Genomic DNA, 21,734 nt, shown 5'->3' on the forward strand with positions numbered 1-21,734 from the left:
AGGCTTGAATGTGTGTGTGTGGGGGGGGGGGGGGGGGGTGCATTTTCGACTCAAATCAGAAAGCACTCTTCAAAAAACAAACTGAAATGCCAGAAACAAAAAGTAATTGCGACATTGTTCAGCTGCTAGTGAATGAAGGACTAGAGTCAATCATAAGAAGGTGTCATGCCACCCTTTGCCTTAGGTCAAAATTCGTTTCAAATCGTCATTTCCTGTCATTTTAACGCACTTACTGTTTTGCCTCACTTCTAATTTTCCATTGTCTGACTACTGCATGTCATTAAACATGTAGTTGTTCTACTTTTGCTATTTACTATTACTGTTATACTACTATTGAGTGCGAAGGGCATATTTGTACACTGACAATTCGTTGCCATAGCCATAGCTTTGAGTTAATTACTGTATGTGTCCTGTCTCTCCCATGCGCATACACAGGAGATGGCTCATCAGGGCCAAACAAGCAAGCTCCACACTTCCTGTTTCTGACAGCACAGAACACGCTGTGCTATCTACAATGCACACACACAGGAAGAGCTGACAACCACAGGTTGGGTGGCATGCGGAGTGGCGTGTGTGCCTCTTGATTTCTTTCAGGAAAGAGCCCCAGAGGAGGAGGGAAGCTGGATGAATTAATGTGCCGCAGATGAAAGTGACCCTGCAAGATGATGGACGTGGGAGGGGCCCAAGTCACGTGAGGGGAAACTGCAGGAGGGAAAAATGAAATGAGAAGGAAAAAGTAGCTTCCATTCTCCTTTTGATGAGCGAAAGCATCGGACGCTGCACTTGAGCGACGTTCCCGCTGGATGGACCCGCGCCATTCACATCCTGGCCTTTGGGAGTCGTCGACATGCACTTCTACCACGAGGTCAGCATCCACCATCCAACTCTTAATACTGCCATTTCACAATAATAGAAAGTAATAAGATGACAAAACCTGACTAAAGGAAAAAACATATTAATGTGTGCGGATTGCTGCAGATGTATTTTGTGCATCAATGTTGGCTCTTAGTAACCTATTATTCTGACCGGCCAATCAGAGGATGGCCCAATGATGACATCATCGCGCGCTACTGCTCTTGTGATGACAAATCTGGAATTTGATTGGTGAAGGAAATAGTCCCATTGCTAATATAGTTGGAGGAACCAACAGTACTGTTTGGGAAGGCCCTGGGCAGATTACGTTGACATGGCAACACGTAGAAGCTGTAATCTAATTGGACAAAGAAATCCAGCATACATGTAAAGGAAGCAGTGCAGCCAAGAGCGCACTACATGCCCCAGATGGAAGTGGCTAATTTTATTATTATTATTTTTTAAGATAACAGTTGGCGAAATTATGATTTACAAAAATGAAAATTGAGGGTTGACATTTCTGCCACTAGGGGGTGTAGTTGTGTGGTGTTTGTGGATGTTTCTGGGTGTTTTTGTAGGTGAGCTGAATAAAGCGTGTCTTTCAACAGCGGAGATGAGAAGTCTTGGCTGCCTCTTCTCCGGTGTCACCTTGTATCGGGTTCATGGAGGTTTCGAGTGGACGAGGGAAGCGCAGTTTAACAAATAAGAGGCCAAGTGTGCTTAATTTGTCGCTCCTTGTTGAAGTTTACTATAAAACTGGCACATAAACACCAAACCATAGATTATGGAAAATTCACTAGCTTAATGCTAACATATAATGATAATCAAAAGTTAGCATAAATGTTCCGGTCATTATAAACCTACAGGCAACTGCTAATAAATAAAAATCGAATATTTCAGAGATGATACAGGACAAGATGCTTCCATCACAGCATCTCGCGTGGCAGGTACCACTTCCTGTCTGCTCCCTGTGCGGGAACAGCCCCATCCCGGGATCAGGATGGATGTCAGCCTGACACTTCCTTGGACCTCAGACTGCGTTTACACTTGATGAATGGTTGAGGGGATGATTTTGGATGTCACTGGACCACTAGCTGATTTTAACTAGCTGATTTTAGCTCAATCCAATTGGTTCGGGCGCCCTACGTGGCTGCTGATGATGGTTGTGGGTGTGAACGTCCTGTTTAGAGAACGGAGGCAGACACACAGTGAGAGACCGTCCCTATCCTTGCTCCCATCTCCTTTCAATGGCGGCATTTCCTGCCGGAGCTCAGCTGTAGAGTAGGGAAGCGTTCAAGATGAAAGGGAAAGCAATTGGTGTGTTGGACTGCTAGCATGGAGGTTTTCAGGTGCCTTGAGATATGAGTAAATGTTGCCCCATGACTACACTTGTATCTCAAATCAATTTTCCTCATTGAAATTAATGGAAACTCCATTCATCTGTTCCAGATCCCAGTACACAAACCTTTTTATTATTATTATTATTTATTATTTATTTATTTTTTCAGCCAATAGAGTGCGGTGTTGTCCAAGCAAGTGTCTTGTGTGTGCGTGCGTGTGCATATCGGTGTCATCCATCCTGTTTTTTGAAGCAGACGGCCAAGTCAGCACACCTCATATATTGTAACCATATGACCTTTTGACCTGGAAATGTATGGCACCGTGCCTGGAAGTGGGGATCACACACACACGCACACGCACACCCACACCCATGATGCTTTGCTGTCTCACGTCTCATCTTCAGCCTCCTACGTCTGTGCTTGTGTCCTTTTTAATCCAACGTTTTAATCCTCCCCCTGGCACTCACCTGCCCTGCTTTCCTTCTTCCTTCCTACTCAGATTCTCACATGTTTGCAGACATTCGTCATACGTGGCTTTTTGGGATGAAGAGTGCCCCCCCCCCCCCTCCCTCCCATGTTTATGTTCTGCAGCTCGTGGAAGTCACAATTTGTCCTCCTCCTCTTGTAATCTAACTCCTTTCGCTGGACTTCCCTCCCACCCTCTCGCCTTACTCATGCTGCACGCTCGCTAACTTGGAGCCAGACCGTGCCACTCGCCTCAATGGGGTCGGGATAGCGGGGGCTGGGGCGGCCTCGGGACGCATTTTGGAAACTAATTTGCCTGGAAGAGAAATCCCAATCCAGGTATTTATGCCTTGACGGATGATATTGTTTGTTTGAGAGTCGTTGAAATGTTTATCTCACTGTAATCTAGCAACGCATGATTATTGATAGGATGGCATCCAAATTTATGACCTTTTTTATAAATAATTACATAAGGTGCAAGAGGCACCACAACGGGCTAGATGAACTCTCATTGTGTGTCGTTCAGTTTGCGGGCTGGTCACATTGTGCTTCCCAAATGGAGCAGCAAAGCCTTCAGGACAGAGTGGACTCTCTGCTCTCCCGCTGCTGTTTATCCAAGGAATAAGCAAGTAAAGCTTAATTTGGAATTCCTTTTTCTTTTTTTCTTTTTTTCCCAGACTTGCGTAACACACAAATACCTCTCACCCTTTGGCTGCATCATCATAATTCTCTGTCAATCATCTACAGGAGCGGCATGCTTGGATTAATAGTTAATGTTAAGAACTGTCCTGAGAATAAAGTTAAAGTACCACTGATTATCACACTTGCCATTTGATGTTACCTAATTTTGTGGTTGCTGAAATGCTGAAAAGCATTCGCACATAAATCCCCCAAATTTCACAGTAAAATTCCCAAATGAAAAAATATTTTACACATTTCTTAATCAATTCAAACCATAGTTTCCTTCCTCATTTCCTTATCTATACCCCATTTTTTTAAACACTAAAATTCCCATATGAAGAGATATTTGACATATTGACCTCCTCCAACTTGAATTTCCTAGCTTACATTTTGCATTTGAACTCTTATATGAGGTCAACAACATTTCTATTCAGCCATCCTCTCCCACACATTTTCTACAGAAACGGCATTCACCCTACAGACAAAAGAAACAAGATTAAGATTTCGTTTGTGTGCCTGTCCAACAATCCCAAAGGAGAACTTGAGCACATGGCGGAAAATTCCACATCGCTTTTGATCCACTGTCATATTCCAGACAATTCAACGGAATCCGTGTGCCCGATTTCAGTGACTGGCAGCCTGGCGGTCTTTTTGCTCTAAATCTTCCCAGATGCGGGAGCGTTGATTTTTGACATGTCACGTGTGTTTTTGTCTTGCCAGGGCGGGCTCACGTGGGCCAACATGTTGGGTCAGAGTGTGCGTATTCAGCCCGTGGCCATCCAGGACCTTTCGGAATTGGAGCGAGCCAGGCTCCAGCAAGTGGCCTTGTTCCACCTGGACCAGAAGGACCTTCACTTTAAGATCAGCATTCCCAGAGGTACGTGTACAATTCCATAGGCTGCTTTTTGTTTACGTTTATGTGTCGGGAACCATGGCCAAGTATGGGCTGGGAGTACTTTGTAAGGCAAGGATTTGATTATGCTCTGATTTATGACTAGCCAAGCACAAGAACTACAACCTAAACCCAATTGATTGATGGGGTGATGGTTGGGAAGAACTTGGAATGAGAGGATGGAACAACTGCAAAAGAGAAAACTTTGGACAGGGAAAGCAAGAAAGATTTCTCCAAGGATCTGTGCTTTATCCCGAGAGGGGAAAAAAGCAACGAGCACAGGAAGTCAAAAGAAAAATCTTACTATCTTTTATGTTCAGCAAACACAATGAAACGCAAACCTTTTTCACATAGGATTTTAACACGATTTTAAACATATTGTAAATGTATTTCAACACAAAAAAATGGACAGAAAATACTTTATTTGTATCCCTAACCCATAACAAAAAGATAATTTAACATTGTCTATTTAAAAACTGGCATTTTGTACAAAATAGTCTGCTAGCTTAATGCTAACATATGATGCTAAACGCTATAGGCAGACAAACGGGCATAGGCAGCCTTTCATAATAACTGCTGTCATTTTCATCAAGAATACAGTCAAACATTAGGAACAAAAAATTTTGATTTTACTAAAAAAGTCCTAATTGAAGAAATTGATGAGTACAAGAAGATAAAGTTCAGATCGTCAACATTATTTTTTCAAGCAGTGGCTTTGTGGACGTTTGCATCTTGTTTTCAAGAAATCCTACATGATATGAATCTATTCTTTTCGACGTGGCCCTAAAATTTCTTCTCAGAAAGAAAAAGCCATCTTTTTTTTTTTTGTCTAAAGCACTTATATGGTTGCGCTTGTTGTTAAAGGGGCTCTATAAATAAAGTTGAGTTGAGTTAATCAAGGTCTGTAGCGCCAGTGATTTGGAGCTCTCTTTGATTTGCAAACATGCTCTGATTGTTGGCTCCACTCTGGTTCCTCATCCAAACTCGCTTCCAGATGTGGAAAGTCTCACTGCTGACTTCCCATCATGCGTGACAAGTTCTCAAGTCGTCATCAAGTCTTTTTCTTTGAAAATGTTCATGGATGGCTCATCCATCAGCACTTGTGTGCTTCCAACTTTGTCAGGACGTCGTCACGAGAAGAAGGAAATTATTTTTATTATTATAAGACATGGTGGCCACGAGGATTGTGTTAGTGTGTCCTGCGAGACTTTTAAAGTTGCTTTTCTTAGCCTCGTCTCGCTCGCTCGTTGGCTTTCTCAGGACAATTAACCTCTCCTATTGCCATTCAGCTTGAAAATTTGACTGCTGGATGGTTGGCAAGATTTGCATGGTTGTCACATGATGTCAATCAATCGCTCACAAGTCAAAGCAAAGAATTAGCCCAAAGACAAACTCATAAGTTAGGTCATTTGTATGTCTGGTTATTATTAAAAAAAAAAATTGTTGGACACGGGTTAGCATAATCCTCCCCATCCCCCCAGCGAGTGTGGGAATCTTCCCCGCTCCCTTTCTCTCCCCAGAGGTGAGCACATCAGGTCACGTCTCTTGCCATCGCCCCCAACCCGCTGCCCTCTTTGACTTCCTGTTGTCTTTTGCTGACATTTTGCGGGCTTGTGCTGCCGAAAGTCGATGAGTGTGTTTGTCCAGACGTTTTTAGCCACTGGCGAGCGCCATGGAATTATCTGTCATCACTTGAGACATTTTCTCTTATTTGCTTGTTCTCATGCTCCTCTTTGTCCTTTTTTGTGGGCTTCCTGCTTTGCTGCTTCAGGAAAAGACCCCCCCCCCCACACACACACACACACTTGTCAAACCATGTGATACTACCTAATGACATAACAACATCATTAGATGCACACGACATCTAATGAGACGCTCACTAAATCGTAATTGCCCTCCAAAATTGTTTTGCTTGCAAACATGCACTTCAATGTGTGAGAATAAATCTTGTCTGTCCACAGAAATTCGCAAACGTCGAAAATCGCTGCGCAGGAGGTTTGACTCGTTTTCCAAGGAAAAAAAAGAGCGTGGTGAGTTGAATGTACACTTAAGAGGATTAAATGTTTAAAGGTGTTGGTTGCTCAGAAAATTAAGATAAACGAATAAGCTAATTTTAGACAAGAGGGTGGGGGGGGGGGGGCAAGGATACTTAGCTTTTTTTCAGTTGTGGTTGAAGCACTATGACAAAATATCAAAATATATAATTGTTAAATATTAATACGCAAACAACCACATTAAAAAACATATTAAAAATTTCAAACTTTACATTTTATTGATGCACTTTTTTGTTGCAAATATATATTTAAAAAAACTCCCCTGGAGTTTCGCAAAATTTATGGAAAAAAAATCCATTGTTATAAAGGTCAGTGTGTGACGACGCAGATCTTTAGAGCATAACACCTGCTGCCTCTTAGCCGCACAGACTTAGCTGAAGGCTAACCCCGTTAAACGAAAACCCAGAACATCGGGAACTGGCCCCGCTCCTGCTGGCTCTGCCCGGCTTCTCACAGCCGCCAAGCAGCCTCCTTGGCGGACGTAATAAAAACCATGCTAAGTTTGGAAGCTAGGTCAGTGTTGCCCCACCTTTTATATTAAAATGAATAAATACATATTTAAAAAAATTGCTGCACAACAACAAAATACGGAATTTATTTATTTATTTAAATTTTAGGCTCGATTATGAAAAAAAAAACATTTTAAAATGTACGTGGTTCATGCAAAGGTTTGTAGTTAGCTTGTTAACAACTTCCATTACCTTTTTTATATTTTTGATTCCAGCCTCAAATTGAAATGTGAACAATCAGGCTATTTTATGTGTTGACTTAAAAGATCAAATAAAATAAAAGCTTGAGATTTGTTCAAATGATACTGCTTGCCAAGTCCCCACCCTCCTCAACAATTTAAGGACAAAGCTAAAAAAATAAAAAAATAAATAGTTAACATAAGTGGATTTGCACCATTGTCAAGATGTCAAGGATGTTTACAAACAAGCGGATCAGTCGTCATTGTTGTCTGATGCCAGCAAACGTGGCCAAAAGTCAGACGGCGCGCCTCAGGGCCAGCAAGGAGCTTAAAGCAGGCCGCCAACTGCATCTATTAGCTGACCTCCATTGATTAGCTGGCTTAGACCAGCACGTGCAGTCCTAGTAGCGCCCCCGGCTGGCCGTAGGAGGCATTGCCAACAAAATTGATGATTTGTAGCGTGAACATATATTTTTGACTCACAACAATAGATGGTCATCAAAGTGCTTTTATTTATATTTTATAATATGTTATATTTGCCCGCACTATTCTAAACCCGGCATTGTGATTAATATTGCGTTTGTGGAATATAAATAATGTAGCAAAATCCACCCATTTTTTATCCGTTTTAGTGGGCGGCCATTTTGCCACTTGCTGTCTACGGAAAATGACAGTTGCACAGGGCTCAAGTAACAACCAATCACAGCGTGGGAAAGCTTTGATTGATCTGACCTGAGCAACTATGATGTCATTTTCTGTCAACAGAAAGTGCTAGTGTGGCTAGATAGAACATTTTTGGGTTGACTTCCCTTTCAATGAATTCTCAGAATCTGCCCCCAAGGCGTTTGGGATCCCGCTCTCGCAAGTCATCGCCAACGACCGGGCCTTCAAGCGGCGCCAGGACGCCGTGAAGGAAAGCCGACGGGACTGCTTGGAATTGGAGGCCAGCATTTTGCGCTTCAGGGCAGAGAAGCGTCAACTGCTATTGGGGAGCACGCGCCCGTCACCGCCCGCTAACTCGGTGGCCCCGGCGCCGCAGCACTCCATTTTGAACACCGTCGGGCGAGGACAGAGACGGGTATGACCTCAGTTATTTTGGTCTCAGTCATCCAAGTGACAATCAAATCAGGGACGTTGCTTTGAGCTCAAGCAAATTGTGGACCGTTCCAGGGCGGCCTCTCCGTGGACTCCATCTCCGACCTGGTGGACAGTCAGTCCCGTTTGCTGGAGGCGCTGCAGCTCTCCCATCCGGCGGAGCTGGAGCTGAAGAAGACCGGCGGCGGCGGCTTGTCAGAGGGCAGGAGCCAAAGCAGGCTGAGCCTCAACCCCGTCTACCCCCAGGTGCCCCGGGTTCTGGAGTGCTGCTGCGGCCACATCGAGGCCCACGGTGAGGCGTCCGTCCTCCACTTTTTGTCCCGCGCTCTGTCTGCACGCCTGACTCGACCTCCCTCCCCTCAGGTCTTCAGACTGTGGGCATCTTCCGAGTCGGGAGCTCCAAGAAGAGGGTGCGACAGGTGAGTTGACTTTACGGCGCGCGGAGACAAATGCAATCTGCGTTGACATGCTGTGGTTATCCCCTTGCAGCTGAGGGAGGACTTCGATGCGGGCGTGGACGTTCACCTGGACGATGAGCACAGCGTGCACGACGTGGCCGCCTTGCTCAAAGAGTTTTTGAGGGACATGCCGGATCCCCTGCTCACCAGAGAGCTTTACCCCGCCTTCCTGCAAACCAACCGTACGCACGCACGACAACCGTCCTCAGAATGGACTCACCAATGATCAATCTGTCTTTTTTTTTTTTCTTTTATGGCTGCGGTCCAGTCCTCCGAGGAGCCGAGCAGCTCCAGTACCTGCAGCACCTCCTCTACCTGCTGCCTCCCTGCAACTGCGACACGCTGCTGCGCCTCCTCACTTTCCTGCACACGGTTCACAGCTTCGCCCAGGACAGCGTCGGCACCAATGACGAGGAGGTCACTCGAGTTCAAATGTTTTGTTACTCTACTTGAGTAGATGTGGATTTGACTCCCTACATTTTGAAAACCCGCACAGATCCCCGGCAACAAGATGACGGCCGCCAACTTGGCGGTCATTTTTGGGCCCAACCTGCTCCAAAGGGAACGCGGAGGAGACGCCAGTCCGCAGGCCATGGGCATCGAGGACAGCACGGCCATCATTAACGTCACTCTGGTGCTCATGCAGAACTTCAGGAGACTTTTCATGGTGAATCAGGAGTCTGGCCATCTCGATGAAGCGTTACGTGCCACTAAAATATTCCAGCATGTCCCATATAGGTGTCGGCCGAGCTGCAACAGGAAGTCCTGGTGAGTCTGATCCAGAGTGACCCCGAAATCATCGACTATCTGCTCCGCCGCAAACTCAGGTGACGACAATCACCCTTTTGATGATCTTCCAAACGCGCCCCTTAACCCGGTTCGATTATACCCCTGCAGTGGCAGTTATATTTCGTTGGAGAGCGGCGCCGGCTCGGGCAGCCGCCGGGACACGGGAGTGTCTCTGGACTCTGTGGGGGCCTCCAGCGGGAGTCTGTCCCCGATGGAGCCCCGCTCGTCTCTGGAGGGCGGCCTGAGTAGCGAGGTTTTCCTCAGCGTGCTCAAGATGAACCAGAGCAGGAAGCAGCACGACAACCGATACGGTACGCTCACCTTTCACCTCTGTCGGCGACATCGTCAGAGTTCTAATCAAGGGCCTCGTAACCCTTGGAAACGAGGCGAACACGTTTGATGCAGTTCTGTGTGCGAACAGGTGAAGTCCGACCCGGCAAATCCATCCGCCACATGCGACAGTTCCACTCCCACCACAACCTGCTCAGTCTGGCCCAGCCCGCCTTGTGCGCCATGACCTCCGTCTCCAGCCAGCAGCACCCGGCGGACGCCGGCAGCGTTTGGGTGAAGCAGGCGCCCCCCGAGGAAGGCAAGGCCAGCTTTTGGGACTTCTTCACAAGGAAAGGCTCAGGCTCCGAGACCTTGGTGTGATGATGATGATAATGATGATGATGATGATGGTGGTGGTGGTGGGCTGTTTGGAATCGCTGACCATTCCTTACTTCCGTATCCAGTTGCAACAGCACTACAAAATGGCCGCCTCACTATTATAATGGCTTGGGAGTGATTCCCGACACTACCGAGATGTAGTGATGGATGAACGAAGGATATGTGTGACCGATTTGTCTTGAGTGGGTGTGACATGAAGGAATCATCACATGTACATACTGTAATGCACTTCTTTTTTTTTTTAAACATATTTTAGAGTTGCATCAACAACTATTTTGTTTCGAATTTTTTTCTGTAATATCCAATAAAATGTCCACTGTAAATATGACCTGATGATGTTTCTATTTGGTGGATTTTGATGTAAGAATGTAGCTAATTTACATAATATCGCCCCCAGTTTCTCCGTCCATGACTTGGCTGCAAACGAAAGCAGGACAGCACAAACTAGGGGTGGGAATCTTTGAATGTCTCATGATTCGATTCAATTCTGATTTTTGGGCCTGCGATTCGATTCAGAATCGATTTTTTTGGTTCAAAATAATTAGATTGACAAAGATTTTTGCTTCAATCTATAGACGTGCAAGGAATTGTAATGATCTACTCCAGTCTGACTCACTAATGCTAATTAACGCGCTACTCGCGGCACTTATATCACTCCAAAGAACGGCTCCACACACAAAAAAAAAACTTTTATTGGAATAACTTGATCGTGACTTTTTCCTTCTACTCTCAAAGGTGGCTACAACCTAACAGTGTATTAGACCGCGTGGAACCACACTTCCCCTCAGTGGCCAAACCGGGTACAACAAGAACAGCGCGCCAAATAAAGGCACACACACAAAGGCAAGACAGTATAAAATAATTTAAATAAAATTGATTTTGAATTGTATTAAACGAGAATCGCGATTCCTATGAGAATCGATTTTTTTGGGCACACCCCTAGCACAAATCACGTGAAAGCCACAAGGTAAGCGGCAGATGTTTTTATAACCACTAGAGAGCAGCATTTAAACACTGTAGGAAAAAAACGCACCGGCGCAGTTTGATACTTGATTTGTTGAATCTTTTCATTTTTATTATTTCAAGCAAGCATTTATTTTCACTTCCAACATCTGTATATGTATGTACACATGCACACACTCCCTAAATGAAATTAAAATAAAATCTCACATATTCAACAACAGTAGTGGTAGATAAGGGGCATTAAAGTGTGACGTCCATGAAAAACATGAATACTTAAATAATGTCATTTGACTTGATTTTAAGTGCGCGGCTAACATTTGTTCACTTTGGAGTGAATCTGCGAAAGCCCAACCGCGAATATTTTAACGTTTATTTAGCAGGTAAGGCGATTGAGAACACATTCTTATTTGCAACGCCAACCTGGCTGCAAACAGCAGAGTGAACCAAAAATGTGCGGGGGTTCACTGTACAGTTCAGTACAGCAGTCATGGAAGGAGGTGTGACTGCCGTGCCGGTTTGCTTGGACCCGTCGCTGTGCCCGCAGCTTGGAAACGAAACATTCGGAGCGGCTGTGTGTCGGGTGAATGAAGACGTCACAAGTTGACTTGGGACCTCTTTGGTGCCACCTGGCCCGTTAGCACGTCGCTAAATGGAACGTTCTCAGCTAATTTCACACGCTTGAATATGCACACGGGAAAGAAAGAAAAAAAAAGTTGTGTCAGTTGCTGAGCTCGGGCGCGGCTTGTGTCCGCCTTCCTCGAGGCCGCCGGGACGTCTTCACCGATCCGAGGCGGCCATCCGGCGCAAAGCTCCGCCTCCGTATGAAAAAAAAAAAAAAAAGGCAGAAAAGGCCGCTTCAGTCTCTGGACTGGTAGAAGAGGATGTATCCAGACTCTGAGTTTTTGGAAATGTCCGACGTTAGGCCGTAGAACTCCTCGATGGCCTGCGCGTCGATTTTCTGCATGGACAACACAAGATTGTTTGTAAAAAAATAAAACCCCAGACCCTTGAATATGTTACAAAAGAGATTTCAACCTCTACGATGTCATCATCGAAGAGGAGCCAGAAGCCGTGGCTCTTGACGATGGTGATGTAGTGACCTCGGTTGGGCCCGCTGCAGGGGACACAGCACGAGTGAAGGACACAAACAGACTAGAAGGAGAGCGGAGATCCGGTACGGCCCCACCTGCCACAGTGCACCACCACCGCCACCAGGTCGTACATGCGGTCCGGGTTGGTGGCGTCTCCCGACGTGTTGAAGAGGCGCAGCTCCAGAGGGAAGACCACGCGGTAGGACAGTTTAGTGTAGCGGTGCAGCTGGTCCATGTATTTGAAGCGCTTCAGGTGCAGCGCCAGGATCATGGGCAGCTTCTTCACCCTCATCCTGGAGCAGAGGAAACCTTTCAACCCACGCAACAAGCCGCTGAACTATGGAGGGCCAAAACTGCCAAAATTATAAATAAATGGATAAAAGTGAAAAAAAAAATTGCTGGAGCTCTTCATGCAAGCCGGCGAAACTTACTTGTTCGCCAACCCGCTCACTCTACCATGAAAGACAGTTTGTAACGGCAAAGTCCAACCCAAGACACGCTTAGGACCGCCCCCTCATTTGAATAACATTTTGTACTGACATAGCATCTGCAGCATGAAATTAATAAATGTGAGAGCAGAGCGTTTGTATTTATTGATTGATATTTAATTGTAGTTATATATGTTTTATATCCACATTTACTTTTGCATCAATTTATTTATTTTATTTTATTTATTTATTTTACTTTTACTCATTTATTTATGGATATGTATATATTTTGTTTTTTATTTTCATTTATATAATTTTTTTTGTATTTAATTTTTGAATTACATTTTTTCACATCCGTTTGTATTTTCAATTTTTTTTTTTTTTTTTTTTTTTTTGGCAGTTTTGGTTCTCCATACTAAATAACCAATGAAGACCAGCCAACCTTTTCTGGGCTTCTTGTTTGCTGCGGCACTGCTCGCAGTAGTACTTGCACTCGCTGCACAGAGTCTCCGTGTTGCTGAAGCCCCTGCAAAGTCCGGAGAGGACCACATAGCCAAGGTCACCAGGGCGCGATTTTTAGAACCACAGATTTTTACCCCCCCCCCCCCCCCCCACTACTCATTCACTGCAAGTCCAGCGGGAAAACAATTTTGACGTCAAAAGCCGTCATTGGCAGTGAACGGGTTAATAGAAAATTACAACGGTTCACCTGAGACAGTGCGTGATAGACGTGTTCTGCTCCACGTCCACCGACAAATCCAGGAAGTCCTCGTCCTTGCTGCTGACCTGCAACAGTAGTGTCTGTAACTAAAAATAGTGGCCTGCGATAATTAATTTTTCTTATTCATATCACTCACAGCTTCACAGTTGAGGCAGCGGGTCTCGTTGGTTAGCGTTCCTTGGAAGATCTCATGGACCCACGTCTGCTGCGTTTCCTTCCCGCCTTCGCCCTCCCCCTCGCCACCGCCTCCTCCTCCTCCTACTACTACCACCTCACCGCCTCCTCCTCCCCCTCCCCCATTTTGCACCAACTTTCCGTTCTGCTGCCGCTCCTGGCTATTCTCCTCCTGGAGAAGGTCAGCGATGGTGTTGAGGAGGTAGTTGAGGAACTCGTGGGCATCTTGCTGCATGTAGTTGTCAAACAGTTCTGCATGGAAGAAGGCGGATCCTCTGGATTTTGAGTTGACTTTTTAAAAGTCAATCATCTACATAGTCCCAAGTGCTCACCGTTTTCCTTCCTCAGCCGCGAGATAAATTTCTTAGGAGGGATGACTCCCACTTTCTTCTTCTGTGTGGCGATGCTGTTGAATAAGTCGGCCAGGCAGGTGAGGAGAGATTCCTTGCGTCGGGGCTGCACCTGCGAGCACAAAGCAGAAATTGAATCAAGCCGTACTCCGCCAGCCTCAACTGTACGTCAATTTACCTTGTAGGCCAACACCTTTTCCCTGAAAGGTCGACAGAAGTAGAGAGCCTGCAGCACCGAGTTACAGTAGCAGGTGTTGCCAAACTGGGAAACAAACGGACAATTTTGTTGGAATAACTTACACTTGAATGAGGTGGAAAAGCCACTGATACTGACGTTGACCAAGCCAAAATAGTGCTCATTAACGGGAAACTGTTCCGGTCCAATCTCCTTCTCCAAGGCAGAGGCATTGGCGCCCTGAGGAGGGAAAAAAATGATTAAGAAGCATTCCAACAGAACGGTTGGTCAAAAAGTGAGTCAGACAAGTGACGAAAGTCTCATCTCAATTTTGTCGCAAATGTTTTTAGTCTATGTGAAATAAGTTGGAACACACGGTAGCAACGTGACAAGTGGCCGCCACCTTATATGGAATTTCATTTTATTTATTTATTTTAATTGAGTGAGCTTTTAAAACACATTTAAACCCCTCCCTAAAATACATTTAGGATAAAATACATTATAAATATGACGTTAATAAGGAAAGCTATTATTGTGTTGTATAAATGGCAACACAACAGGTAGATACGCTATACGGGCTATCCGTACGTCTGCAATTGGTTCACTGGATGACCTCTCGCGCCATGTTGGGAATCAGTGTCCTAAAAAAGCTGCAAGCACGCCTCGGACTCTCATTTCTTCTCACCCCTTTTCAACTTTTGACCTCCCCATGAAAGAACATGTTGATCAGCAGTTCCCAAAGCTCACTTTGTCCGCCACCCCAACGCGTGGAAACGTTACAACGTCCATCACATGACATGACATGACAGGAGAGAGAAATCGCGATTGTGCGTCTAACAAAACCTGAATCGCCAGGAAAGGGCGAGAATCAACTTTAGCCAATGCACAGTGTCATAGTGCTGCGGGGCTAACTGACGTCGCCACTTTTGTTATGAACACAAAGCGAAAGTAGTAACTAAAAGCATTGAAAGTGTGTTATTACTATGGAGTCGATGGGTAGCAAACAAGCTAGCACATCGGTTAGCCCATCGCGGACAGTCAAGAACAGAGCCCAAAATACCAAATCCTTACCATCGTACAAATCGAGGCGATCTTTCGGACTGTCATCAGTATTTCCATCCGTGCGCCGCCATGTTGGACCAAACCCTGACGGTGAAATCTCCAGCCGATGCGGCTGCCGAGTTCCGGGAGAGGCTGGAGAGCTTCGCGAGGCTCAAAGCTTTCAAAGCTTACTTTGCCCCGTAGAAATCGTGCACAGAGACAAGATAACGCCTCGAGCGCTCAATCGTACGTTCACTTGACAGCCACATTGGATGTGGCAATTTTGAACATCCTTTTACCATTACAATGGGCTGAGCTGACTTTGAAGAATTTTGCTGTCTTAGGAAGTTGTTTGTTTGAATTTATTACAATGACAAAGGGGACACTGCTGTATTTTCAGTGAATATAAGAAATCTACGTACTTCAAATGCCATAGGGGCAAAACAAAATCCCTCGTTAATGGCGCCTATATCTTGTAAAATTCATTTTTGTATTTAATCTCTGAAAGGCGAAGTTTTAGATTGTAAACCTTACATTATTTGTAAGGGTCCAGCTCCATCTTAAAAAAACAACAACAGGATTCTATCGCTGTTTCATTGGGGTGCTCTGCAGTATCTAATCTGTGCCAAACGTACCTTTTAGAATTATGGCCAAAATGTCACCCTTTTAGACAATAACATAATTGTCCAATATGTGAGATTTATTCATGGTAGATAGTGACATACAGATCTGCCACATCCAATATGACGGACACACTGACGTATGGCCAAACTAAAGATGAGTAGACTGTATATTTTGTGTATCTATCTCTATGGTTTCGTTTGCCTTGTTTACTACGAGTGTCACACTAGACAGGGCGCGCCTCGTTTCCCCTCAGTCGCATCGGACTGACTCATTCCATTCGCAACCATACTTGCTTGACTATTCATAACGACGATATTGTGTTTACTACCCAAGCTTTTCTTCATCAGTTTTCCCCTCACAGCACAACTAGCGTCTCGTTTTGGTGTTTTATTTTGAAATTAAAATGTAATGACTTCCTGTTGTATTTGTAATATTTACATATAACTTAACGCCACAACCAGTCATGCGGTGAAAAGTTTGATTCATTGTATAGGATAGATCACGCAAGCTTTGCCTATACGATGTTCGTTATTTTCTTCATATCGGTCACAGTTCTAATCCAACAAAGTCCATAAAGTCTGACGAGGCTCAATATAGTGATTACATTCTTGATAGGACTGCAAGGCTAGCGGAGGAAATGGACACCGCCCAGTTGAGTTATGGACATTTAGAATACGTTGATTTCGCATCCATTCATGTTATCAGGGACGACCTGACGTTTTTCTCATCACGAGTTGGTCACTTATCTCGATCAAAGGTAGTTACGTTAACATCTTCTGAACAGGTGATGCTTTGAAATAACAGTAAATCTGAAGTGTTATGTTGTTAATCAGCTGTTTGAGTTCGTAATCGTTATAACTTATAACTTAGTTATTTATAAGATGTAATAGACTTGATGTGGGCTTTAAAAAAAACAAAAAAACTCTTGGGTGGGTGTGTCTAGTGAGTGAAGTTTGCCTCCACCACTTTCTCCTCGTCTTTCTCCCTGGCCAGTGTCCAGTGCGCACGGTCTCAACGCCTCCAGCGGACTGGCCTGGAGCCCGTTGTCACTTCTCTGCCCGCTTTTGGAATATTACCGCATGTGTTTGGCGCAGCTTTCACGTGTTAACCTGCAGCAGAAGCAGATCCAGGGATAAGCGCAGGGGCGTCCTGGGAATATCGGACTAACTATAGTCCTCGGGGCCGCGACGACGAGGAGGAGGAGAAAGAAGAGGAGAAGGAGGGTGGTCTCTTTCCCACACTGATCCGAGGTCAATGCTGCTGTCTGGAGCGGCCCCTTCCCTACACCGGGAGCCATGAACAACAGCGGGTCCGCCAACTTTCTGCTGCTGCCCATTCCCGAGTACCCGCTGCTGGACTGCGTGCCCAACAAGACGGTGAAGATCGTGGTGCTGGGGGCCAGCAACGTCGGTAAAACTGGTAGGCGAGCTGAGCACTCAGGGGTGATTGATTACAATGAAAACATTTGAATTTACAGCTCTTCTCTTGTGTGACACGGGAGGGATGATATTAATTCCTTCCTTGAGGATTAAGTGGTTTGTTGCAATGCAGGGGTGTCCAAAACCTTCTCCAGAAAAATCAAAGAATGCGATTTTGGAGCCAATCACTGATCAACTAGTTAAAGAAAACGATCACCGGTCCGATCACAAGATGTTCCAATCTAGCCAGTCTATTCAAACAACTTACTTGCTATTCGTTTTTCAAATCATCCCAGGTTTTTTTTTTAACACGTTTCTTTTAAAAGAAAACATGCATTATACGTTTTCTTGCCCTTTTCGTCTTGCATTTGATGGTCTGGCCTGGTGATCGTTGCATCATTTTTTTCACTTGGCACTTTGAACCTGTTTGTTTGAGATTCTTCTCAAAAAGGCAAATATAGATAAGAAAGATAACAACAAATTGTGGCATGTGGTCAGTGCAACTTGTTTTCTAAAAGCTGGCTTTCCCTTTTTTCAGCTCTCATCGTCAGGTTTTTGACAAAACGCTTTATCGGAGACTATGAAGCCAACACAGGTAAATCTCTCCACATTTCCCTCCTGATTCTTCCGCAAAAAAATACTGATCTGCTCCTCCGCTCATTGGCCAGGAGCGCTGTACTCCAGAAAGGTCACCCTGGACGGTGAGGAGGTGTCGCTTCAGATCCAGGACACGCCCTGCGTGGCTCTGCAGGTACACACACGGGCCATCTTCTTGTTGTTGGCTGCGCTTAGTTGACAGATAAGCGCCATACCAGTTTCTGTTTTTGTACTTTTATCTCTAAGTGAGGTCAGGAATGTGAGCTAAGCGACAGGATGCGATTTTAGACCAGGCCTCTGGCTTTCCATCACTTTAAGGAGAGCGACGTGTTTACAAAGCCGGGGTCCTCTGAGACACTTGCTTCCTATGACGAGATGATAACGAGTGCTCAGGAAGCCCCTGCTGGTGGCACAGATGTGTAACTTTGTTTCCCAGGATGCACCACAAGGGCTCCAAAGGAATTTTCCAGTCATTTTTTGCTAAACCCTTTCAGGCTCATTATATTCGACTCAATTTCTGACGTGTCCTCTGCGTTGTCATTCCCAAACACTTGATGATTGTTTGTGCACAGGACGATGCCGAGGGCCTCTACTGCCAGGAGCAGATCAACAGGTTGGCCAGTGCACGCGTGTTTTTTTGTGTGTGCTCCGCTTACACGCTTTCAACCGGCAGGTCCATCTACTGGGCCGACGGTTACGTGCTGGTCTTCTCCATCACGGACCACAGCAGCTATCGCACCATCCGGCCGTTGTACCAGCACGTCAGACGCATCCACCCCTCGGGAAATATTCCTGTCATACTGGTCAGTGGGATGTTTGTATGCCTTCTTTAAATGCTGTCTGATATTGGTGGGTCGAGTCCCCACTCAAGTTGCAGCTGGCCAATGCACAACCTGCCAGGTCCAGAAAGTAAAAACCCTGCCACAGTTTAGCTTTAGCCACAGGTGCTTCTACTCAACTGGCAGGTAATAGAGCTCTTATTAAGGCATCTGCTGAAATTTGAGCTCTTACCTGCCGGTTGAGTAGAAACACCTGTGGCTAAAGCTAAACACTTGTGGCTAAAGCTGAGCACTTGTGGCTAAAGCCAAACTCTTGTGGCTAAAGTGTAAATTATTGTGGCTTAAGATAAACAGTTGTGGCTAAAGACAAACACTTGTGGTGAAGGCCACAGGCACTTTTATTCAACCGGCAGGTGAATAAGCTCTTACCTGCTGGTTGAGTAGAAGCACTTGTGGCTAAAGCCAAACTCTTTTGGCTAAAGTGTCAATTCTTGTGGCTTAAGATAAACTCTTGTGGCTAAAGATAAACAGTTGTGGCTAAAGGTAAACTATTGTGGCTAAAGCCAAACACTTGTGGTGAAGGCCACAGGCGTTTTTATTCAACCGGCAGGTGAATGAGCTCTTACCTGCCGGTTGAGTAGAAGCACCTGTGGCTAAAGCTAAACTCTTGTGGCTAAAGCTAAACTCTTGTGGCTAAAGCTTAAACTCCTGTTGCTAGAGCCAAACTGCTGTGGCTTTAGCCACAGGCGCTTTTATTCAACCGGCAGGTGAATGAGCTCTTACCTGCCGGTTGAGTAGAAGCACCTGTGGCTAAAGCCAAACTGTGGTGGCAAATGCAGATCCAGAAAGTAAAAACCCTGTCACGGTTTGGTTTTAGCCACAATTGCTTTTGCTCAATCTGTGGCTAAAGCCAAACTGTGGCAGGGTTTTTACTTTCTAGATATTCCACCTCAGCGGCTGCTTCCTTCTTCATGATCGTCCTTCAGGACTAGTGTGAGCTGTTCTGTCACTTGCTGCAGGTGCGCCTTTGATAATCCCTCTAATCTTATCCGCTGTGTAATCTGCTGCAGATCGGCAACAAGAGCGATCTGCTTCGAGCGCGACAAGTGCCGGCGGATGAAGGCGAGACGTTAGCATCGTCGCTAGGTGAGACCTGCTAATGAGCAATTGCTTGATGTTGTTCCATCACGGGATGAATAAAGTATCCTGTCGAAATGGTGGTGTTGACATGAATCCTGCACCGCCCACAGGGGGCGTTTACTTTGAGGCCTCAGCCAGGGAGAACCACGAGGGCGTCCACGCCGCCTTCCTGCAGTTGTGTCACGAGGTGGGCTTACATCATCATACGCCATGCCGATGTTTGTTTTTTTGTTGGTCACGTCATCTCCGTGGCGCAGGTGTCCCGGGCGTTGGGGGGAGGCAACGGCGAGAAACGGCGAGGAGGCCTCCACCTGGCCCGGCCCAAATCTCCCAACATGCAAGAGCTGAAGAGGAGGTTCAGGCAGGTCCTCTCCTCCAAAGTCAAATCGGCAACCGCTCTCTGACGGCCCAGAAGAAGCCACACCGTCACGGAGGTGTCCCAGGATACATTTATATTTTCTTAAGAGCACAATCTGTTGGCCTCAAGCAGCGGAATCGATATTCACATGAACTTTCCACAAGCTGCTGTCTCCTCTCGCTGCGGTTTTGGACAAAATTGACGAAAATGTTCACTTTCACTGTCGTCTTTTTGTCTTTTATAAAACAAATGAAGCGTAATTGTTTTAATTCCATATTACATGAGATCAAAAACCTACTGGATGAAAAAAAAAAACTTGAGGACCCCGATTATGGAAAAAGGTGCAAAGAAGACAAAGATGGCATCTGATGAAAATTAGAAGCAACGCTGATCATATCGTATCGTACCCCAAGGCTAACGCGGAAAGTTTAGCGTATCAAAACAAACTCTAGTGACAAGTCTGGAATAAAGCTGGTCTTCCACTTTTTGGTTTTGGATCTGCCCAGCCAATGAAAACATTCAAAGTCATCCGCTGTCAGCTCATCTCACGCTGCCCCATACTTCCCGATCCGACACAAACCTTTCCAATGGAGCACATTCAACAAATAAACAAACTGCTTTTACTGTTATTAAAAAAAGAGGAAGAAGTTAGAAGATAGTGTGTGTGTGTGTGTGTGGTCTTGTTTTTGTTACATAGTGGGGCCAACATTTCGGGATTTCACAGAGTTGTGGGGCCCACCCGTCCATGTGGGACCATTTTGCTGGGCCCCACAAGTTTAGTCTCTCTTTGAGGGTCAAGACTTGGTTTTAGAGTTTAGGTTTGAATTGCATTATGGTTGAGGTTAGGGTAAGGAATAAGAGTAGGCAATCATTTTTAATGGTTGAGGTTAGGGGAGGGGGCTAGGAAATGCATTATGTCAATGAGATGACCCCACAAAGATAGTAAGACGAACGTGTGTGTGTGTCAGGCTGCAGTTCTCATGACCTAACTGCCCCCCTAAATTTCCATTTGTTTTCATCTGGAATGTGTCTGGCTTGGTGAGCCTCCTCTTATAACCCTTCACTGCACACGCTCGCACACGTGACCCCCAACTTGGGACCTTTGACTCCGCAAGGGCAGCTAGGCTCCAGGAGAAGAATGCAGAGAAAGGCTCAGACGAAAATCATTCAAGTCCAGAGACGCCGATTGATTAAAATGGTGAAGCAAACGTGGATGTGCAGTTAGCATTTATTTAAGGGGCAGCTAATGTGACGTTTATGAGGTCACATTTGGAATGGAGCACTCCTGAAATGTTCTCTTTTTGGGCCAAGGCATTAAGCGGCCGCATTGAAAAGAAGAAACGTGTGTTTATCAGAACATTTGGGAAAAGAGGTCACCACCGTAGCTTATGCTAACGGCAGGTTCAAGAGAATTCTCAATTCAGGCTTCTACGTTAATTTGAGCGTCTACCACTGTAGAAATGTTTACGTCTCAGCCTCACATTTGGTTAAATAACACCAAGTATGCAAATAGTCTCTTGGCCAGAACCGGCCTGGACATCTGCATTTTGGCCTGTTTTACTGCCGCTTCTCCACTAATCATCATGTCTACTATATGCATCGTCAACAAAGCTAAATTCACATTGTACCCAGGAATGCTAAAAGACCTAAAGCATGCATCTGCTTCCCTACTTGTGGGAAAACACTTCATCAAGAAGCAGTGTGGCTGACATAACCCAGCTGTGTGCGTGTGCATGTGTGTGTTGGAGGAAACAGGAAGTGAAGAGGCTAACCAGAACCCACTGAGGATGATTGAAAGGTGTGAGATTCCAACTGGAGAATTTGGGAAAAATTACAAGAACCAACGAGTTCAAGGTTTATGGTCTGTAAAAAATATTAATAGTGACTTTTAA

General features: G+C 45.4%; 3 protein-coding genes across 7 annotated transcripts; 2 read left to right on the forward strand and 1 right to left on the reverse strand.

The window, feature by feature from the left end:
* The first annotated feature begins 582 nt into the window (after nt 1–582).
* arhgap36 (Rho GTPase activating protein 36) lies at nt 583–10,311 on the forward strand. 5 transcript variants are annotated; one of them, XM_086060158.1, is made up of 13 exons: nt 768–865; nt 2,896–2,996; nt 4,059–4,215; nt 6,192–6,260; nt 7,800–8,050; nt 8,143–8,359; nt 8,431–8,486; nt 8,557–8,707; nt 8,794–8,942; nt 9,022–9,192; nt 9,264–9,352; nt 9,423–9,625; nt 9,736–10,311. In XM_086060158.1, the coding sequence occupies exons 3-13, from the start codon at nt 4,080–4,082 to the stop codon at nt 9,963–9,965; spliced, it is 1,722 nt and encodes a 573-aa protein (XP_085916284.1). In that variant the 5' UTR covers nt 768–865; nt 2,896–2,996; nt 4,059–4,079; the 3' UTR covers nt 9,966–10,311. The 5 variants fall into 5 exon arrangements, with proteins under 5 accessions (XP_085916279.1, XP_085916284.1, XP_085916283.1 ...); XM_086060157.1 differs by lacking the exon at nt 768–865 and adding an exon at nt 3,184–3,282 and having other exon boundaries at nt 2,679–2,996; XM_086060155.1 differs by lacking the exon at nt 768–865 and adding an exon at nt 3,184–3,286 and having other exon boundaries at nt 2,680–2,996.
* Nucleotides 10,312–11,036: 725 nt separating this feature from the next.
* On the reverse strand, nt 11,037–15,118 carry usp12b (ubiquitin specific peptidase 12b). Its single transcript, XM_086059250.1, has 10 exons — nt 14,957–15,118; nt 14,045–14,125; nt 13,889–13,972; nt 13,693–13,822; nt 13,323–13,612; nt 13,175–13,251; nt 12,908–12,991; nt 12,133–12,330; nt 11,982–12,060; nt 11,037–11,904 (listed from the first exon to the last, which is right to left on the reverse strand). Exons 1-10 carry the CDS (start codon nt 15,002–15,004, stop codon nt 11,803–11,805), a joined length of 1,173 nt encoding a protein of 390 aa, XP_085915376.1. The 5' UTR covers nt 15,005–15,118; the 3' UTR covers nt 11,037–11,802.
* An 816-nt stretch (nt 15,119–15,934) lies between these two features.
* On the forward strand, nt 15,935–20,500 carry rasl11a (RAS-like, family 11, member A). The gene is made up of 8 exons (XM_086059718.1): nt 15,935–16,969; nt 17,507–17,563; nt 17,637–17,719; nt 18,138–18,178; nt 18,239–18,368; nt 19,415–19,490; nt 19,595–19,671; nt 19,742–20,500. The coding sequence occupies exons 1-8, from the start codon at nt 16,846–16,848 to the stop codon at nt 19,886–19,888; spliced, it is 735 nt and encodes a 244-aa protein (XP_085915844.1). The 5' UTR covers nt 15,935–16,845; the 3' UTR covers nt 19,889–20,500.
* Nucleotides 20,501–21,734: the final 1,234 nt, after the last annotated feature.

This window comes from Leptonotus elevatus, chromosome 17, assembly GCF_054856555.1.
Source record: "Leptonotus elevatus isolate MCC_2025b chromosome 17, RoL_Lele_1.0, whole genome shotgun sequence".
NCBI lineage: Eukaryota > Metazoa > Chordata > Actinopteri > Syngnathiformes > Syngnathidae > Leptonotus > Leptonotus elevatus.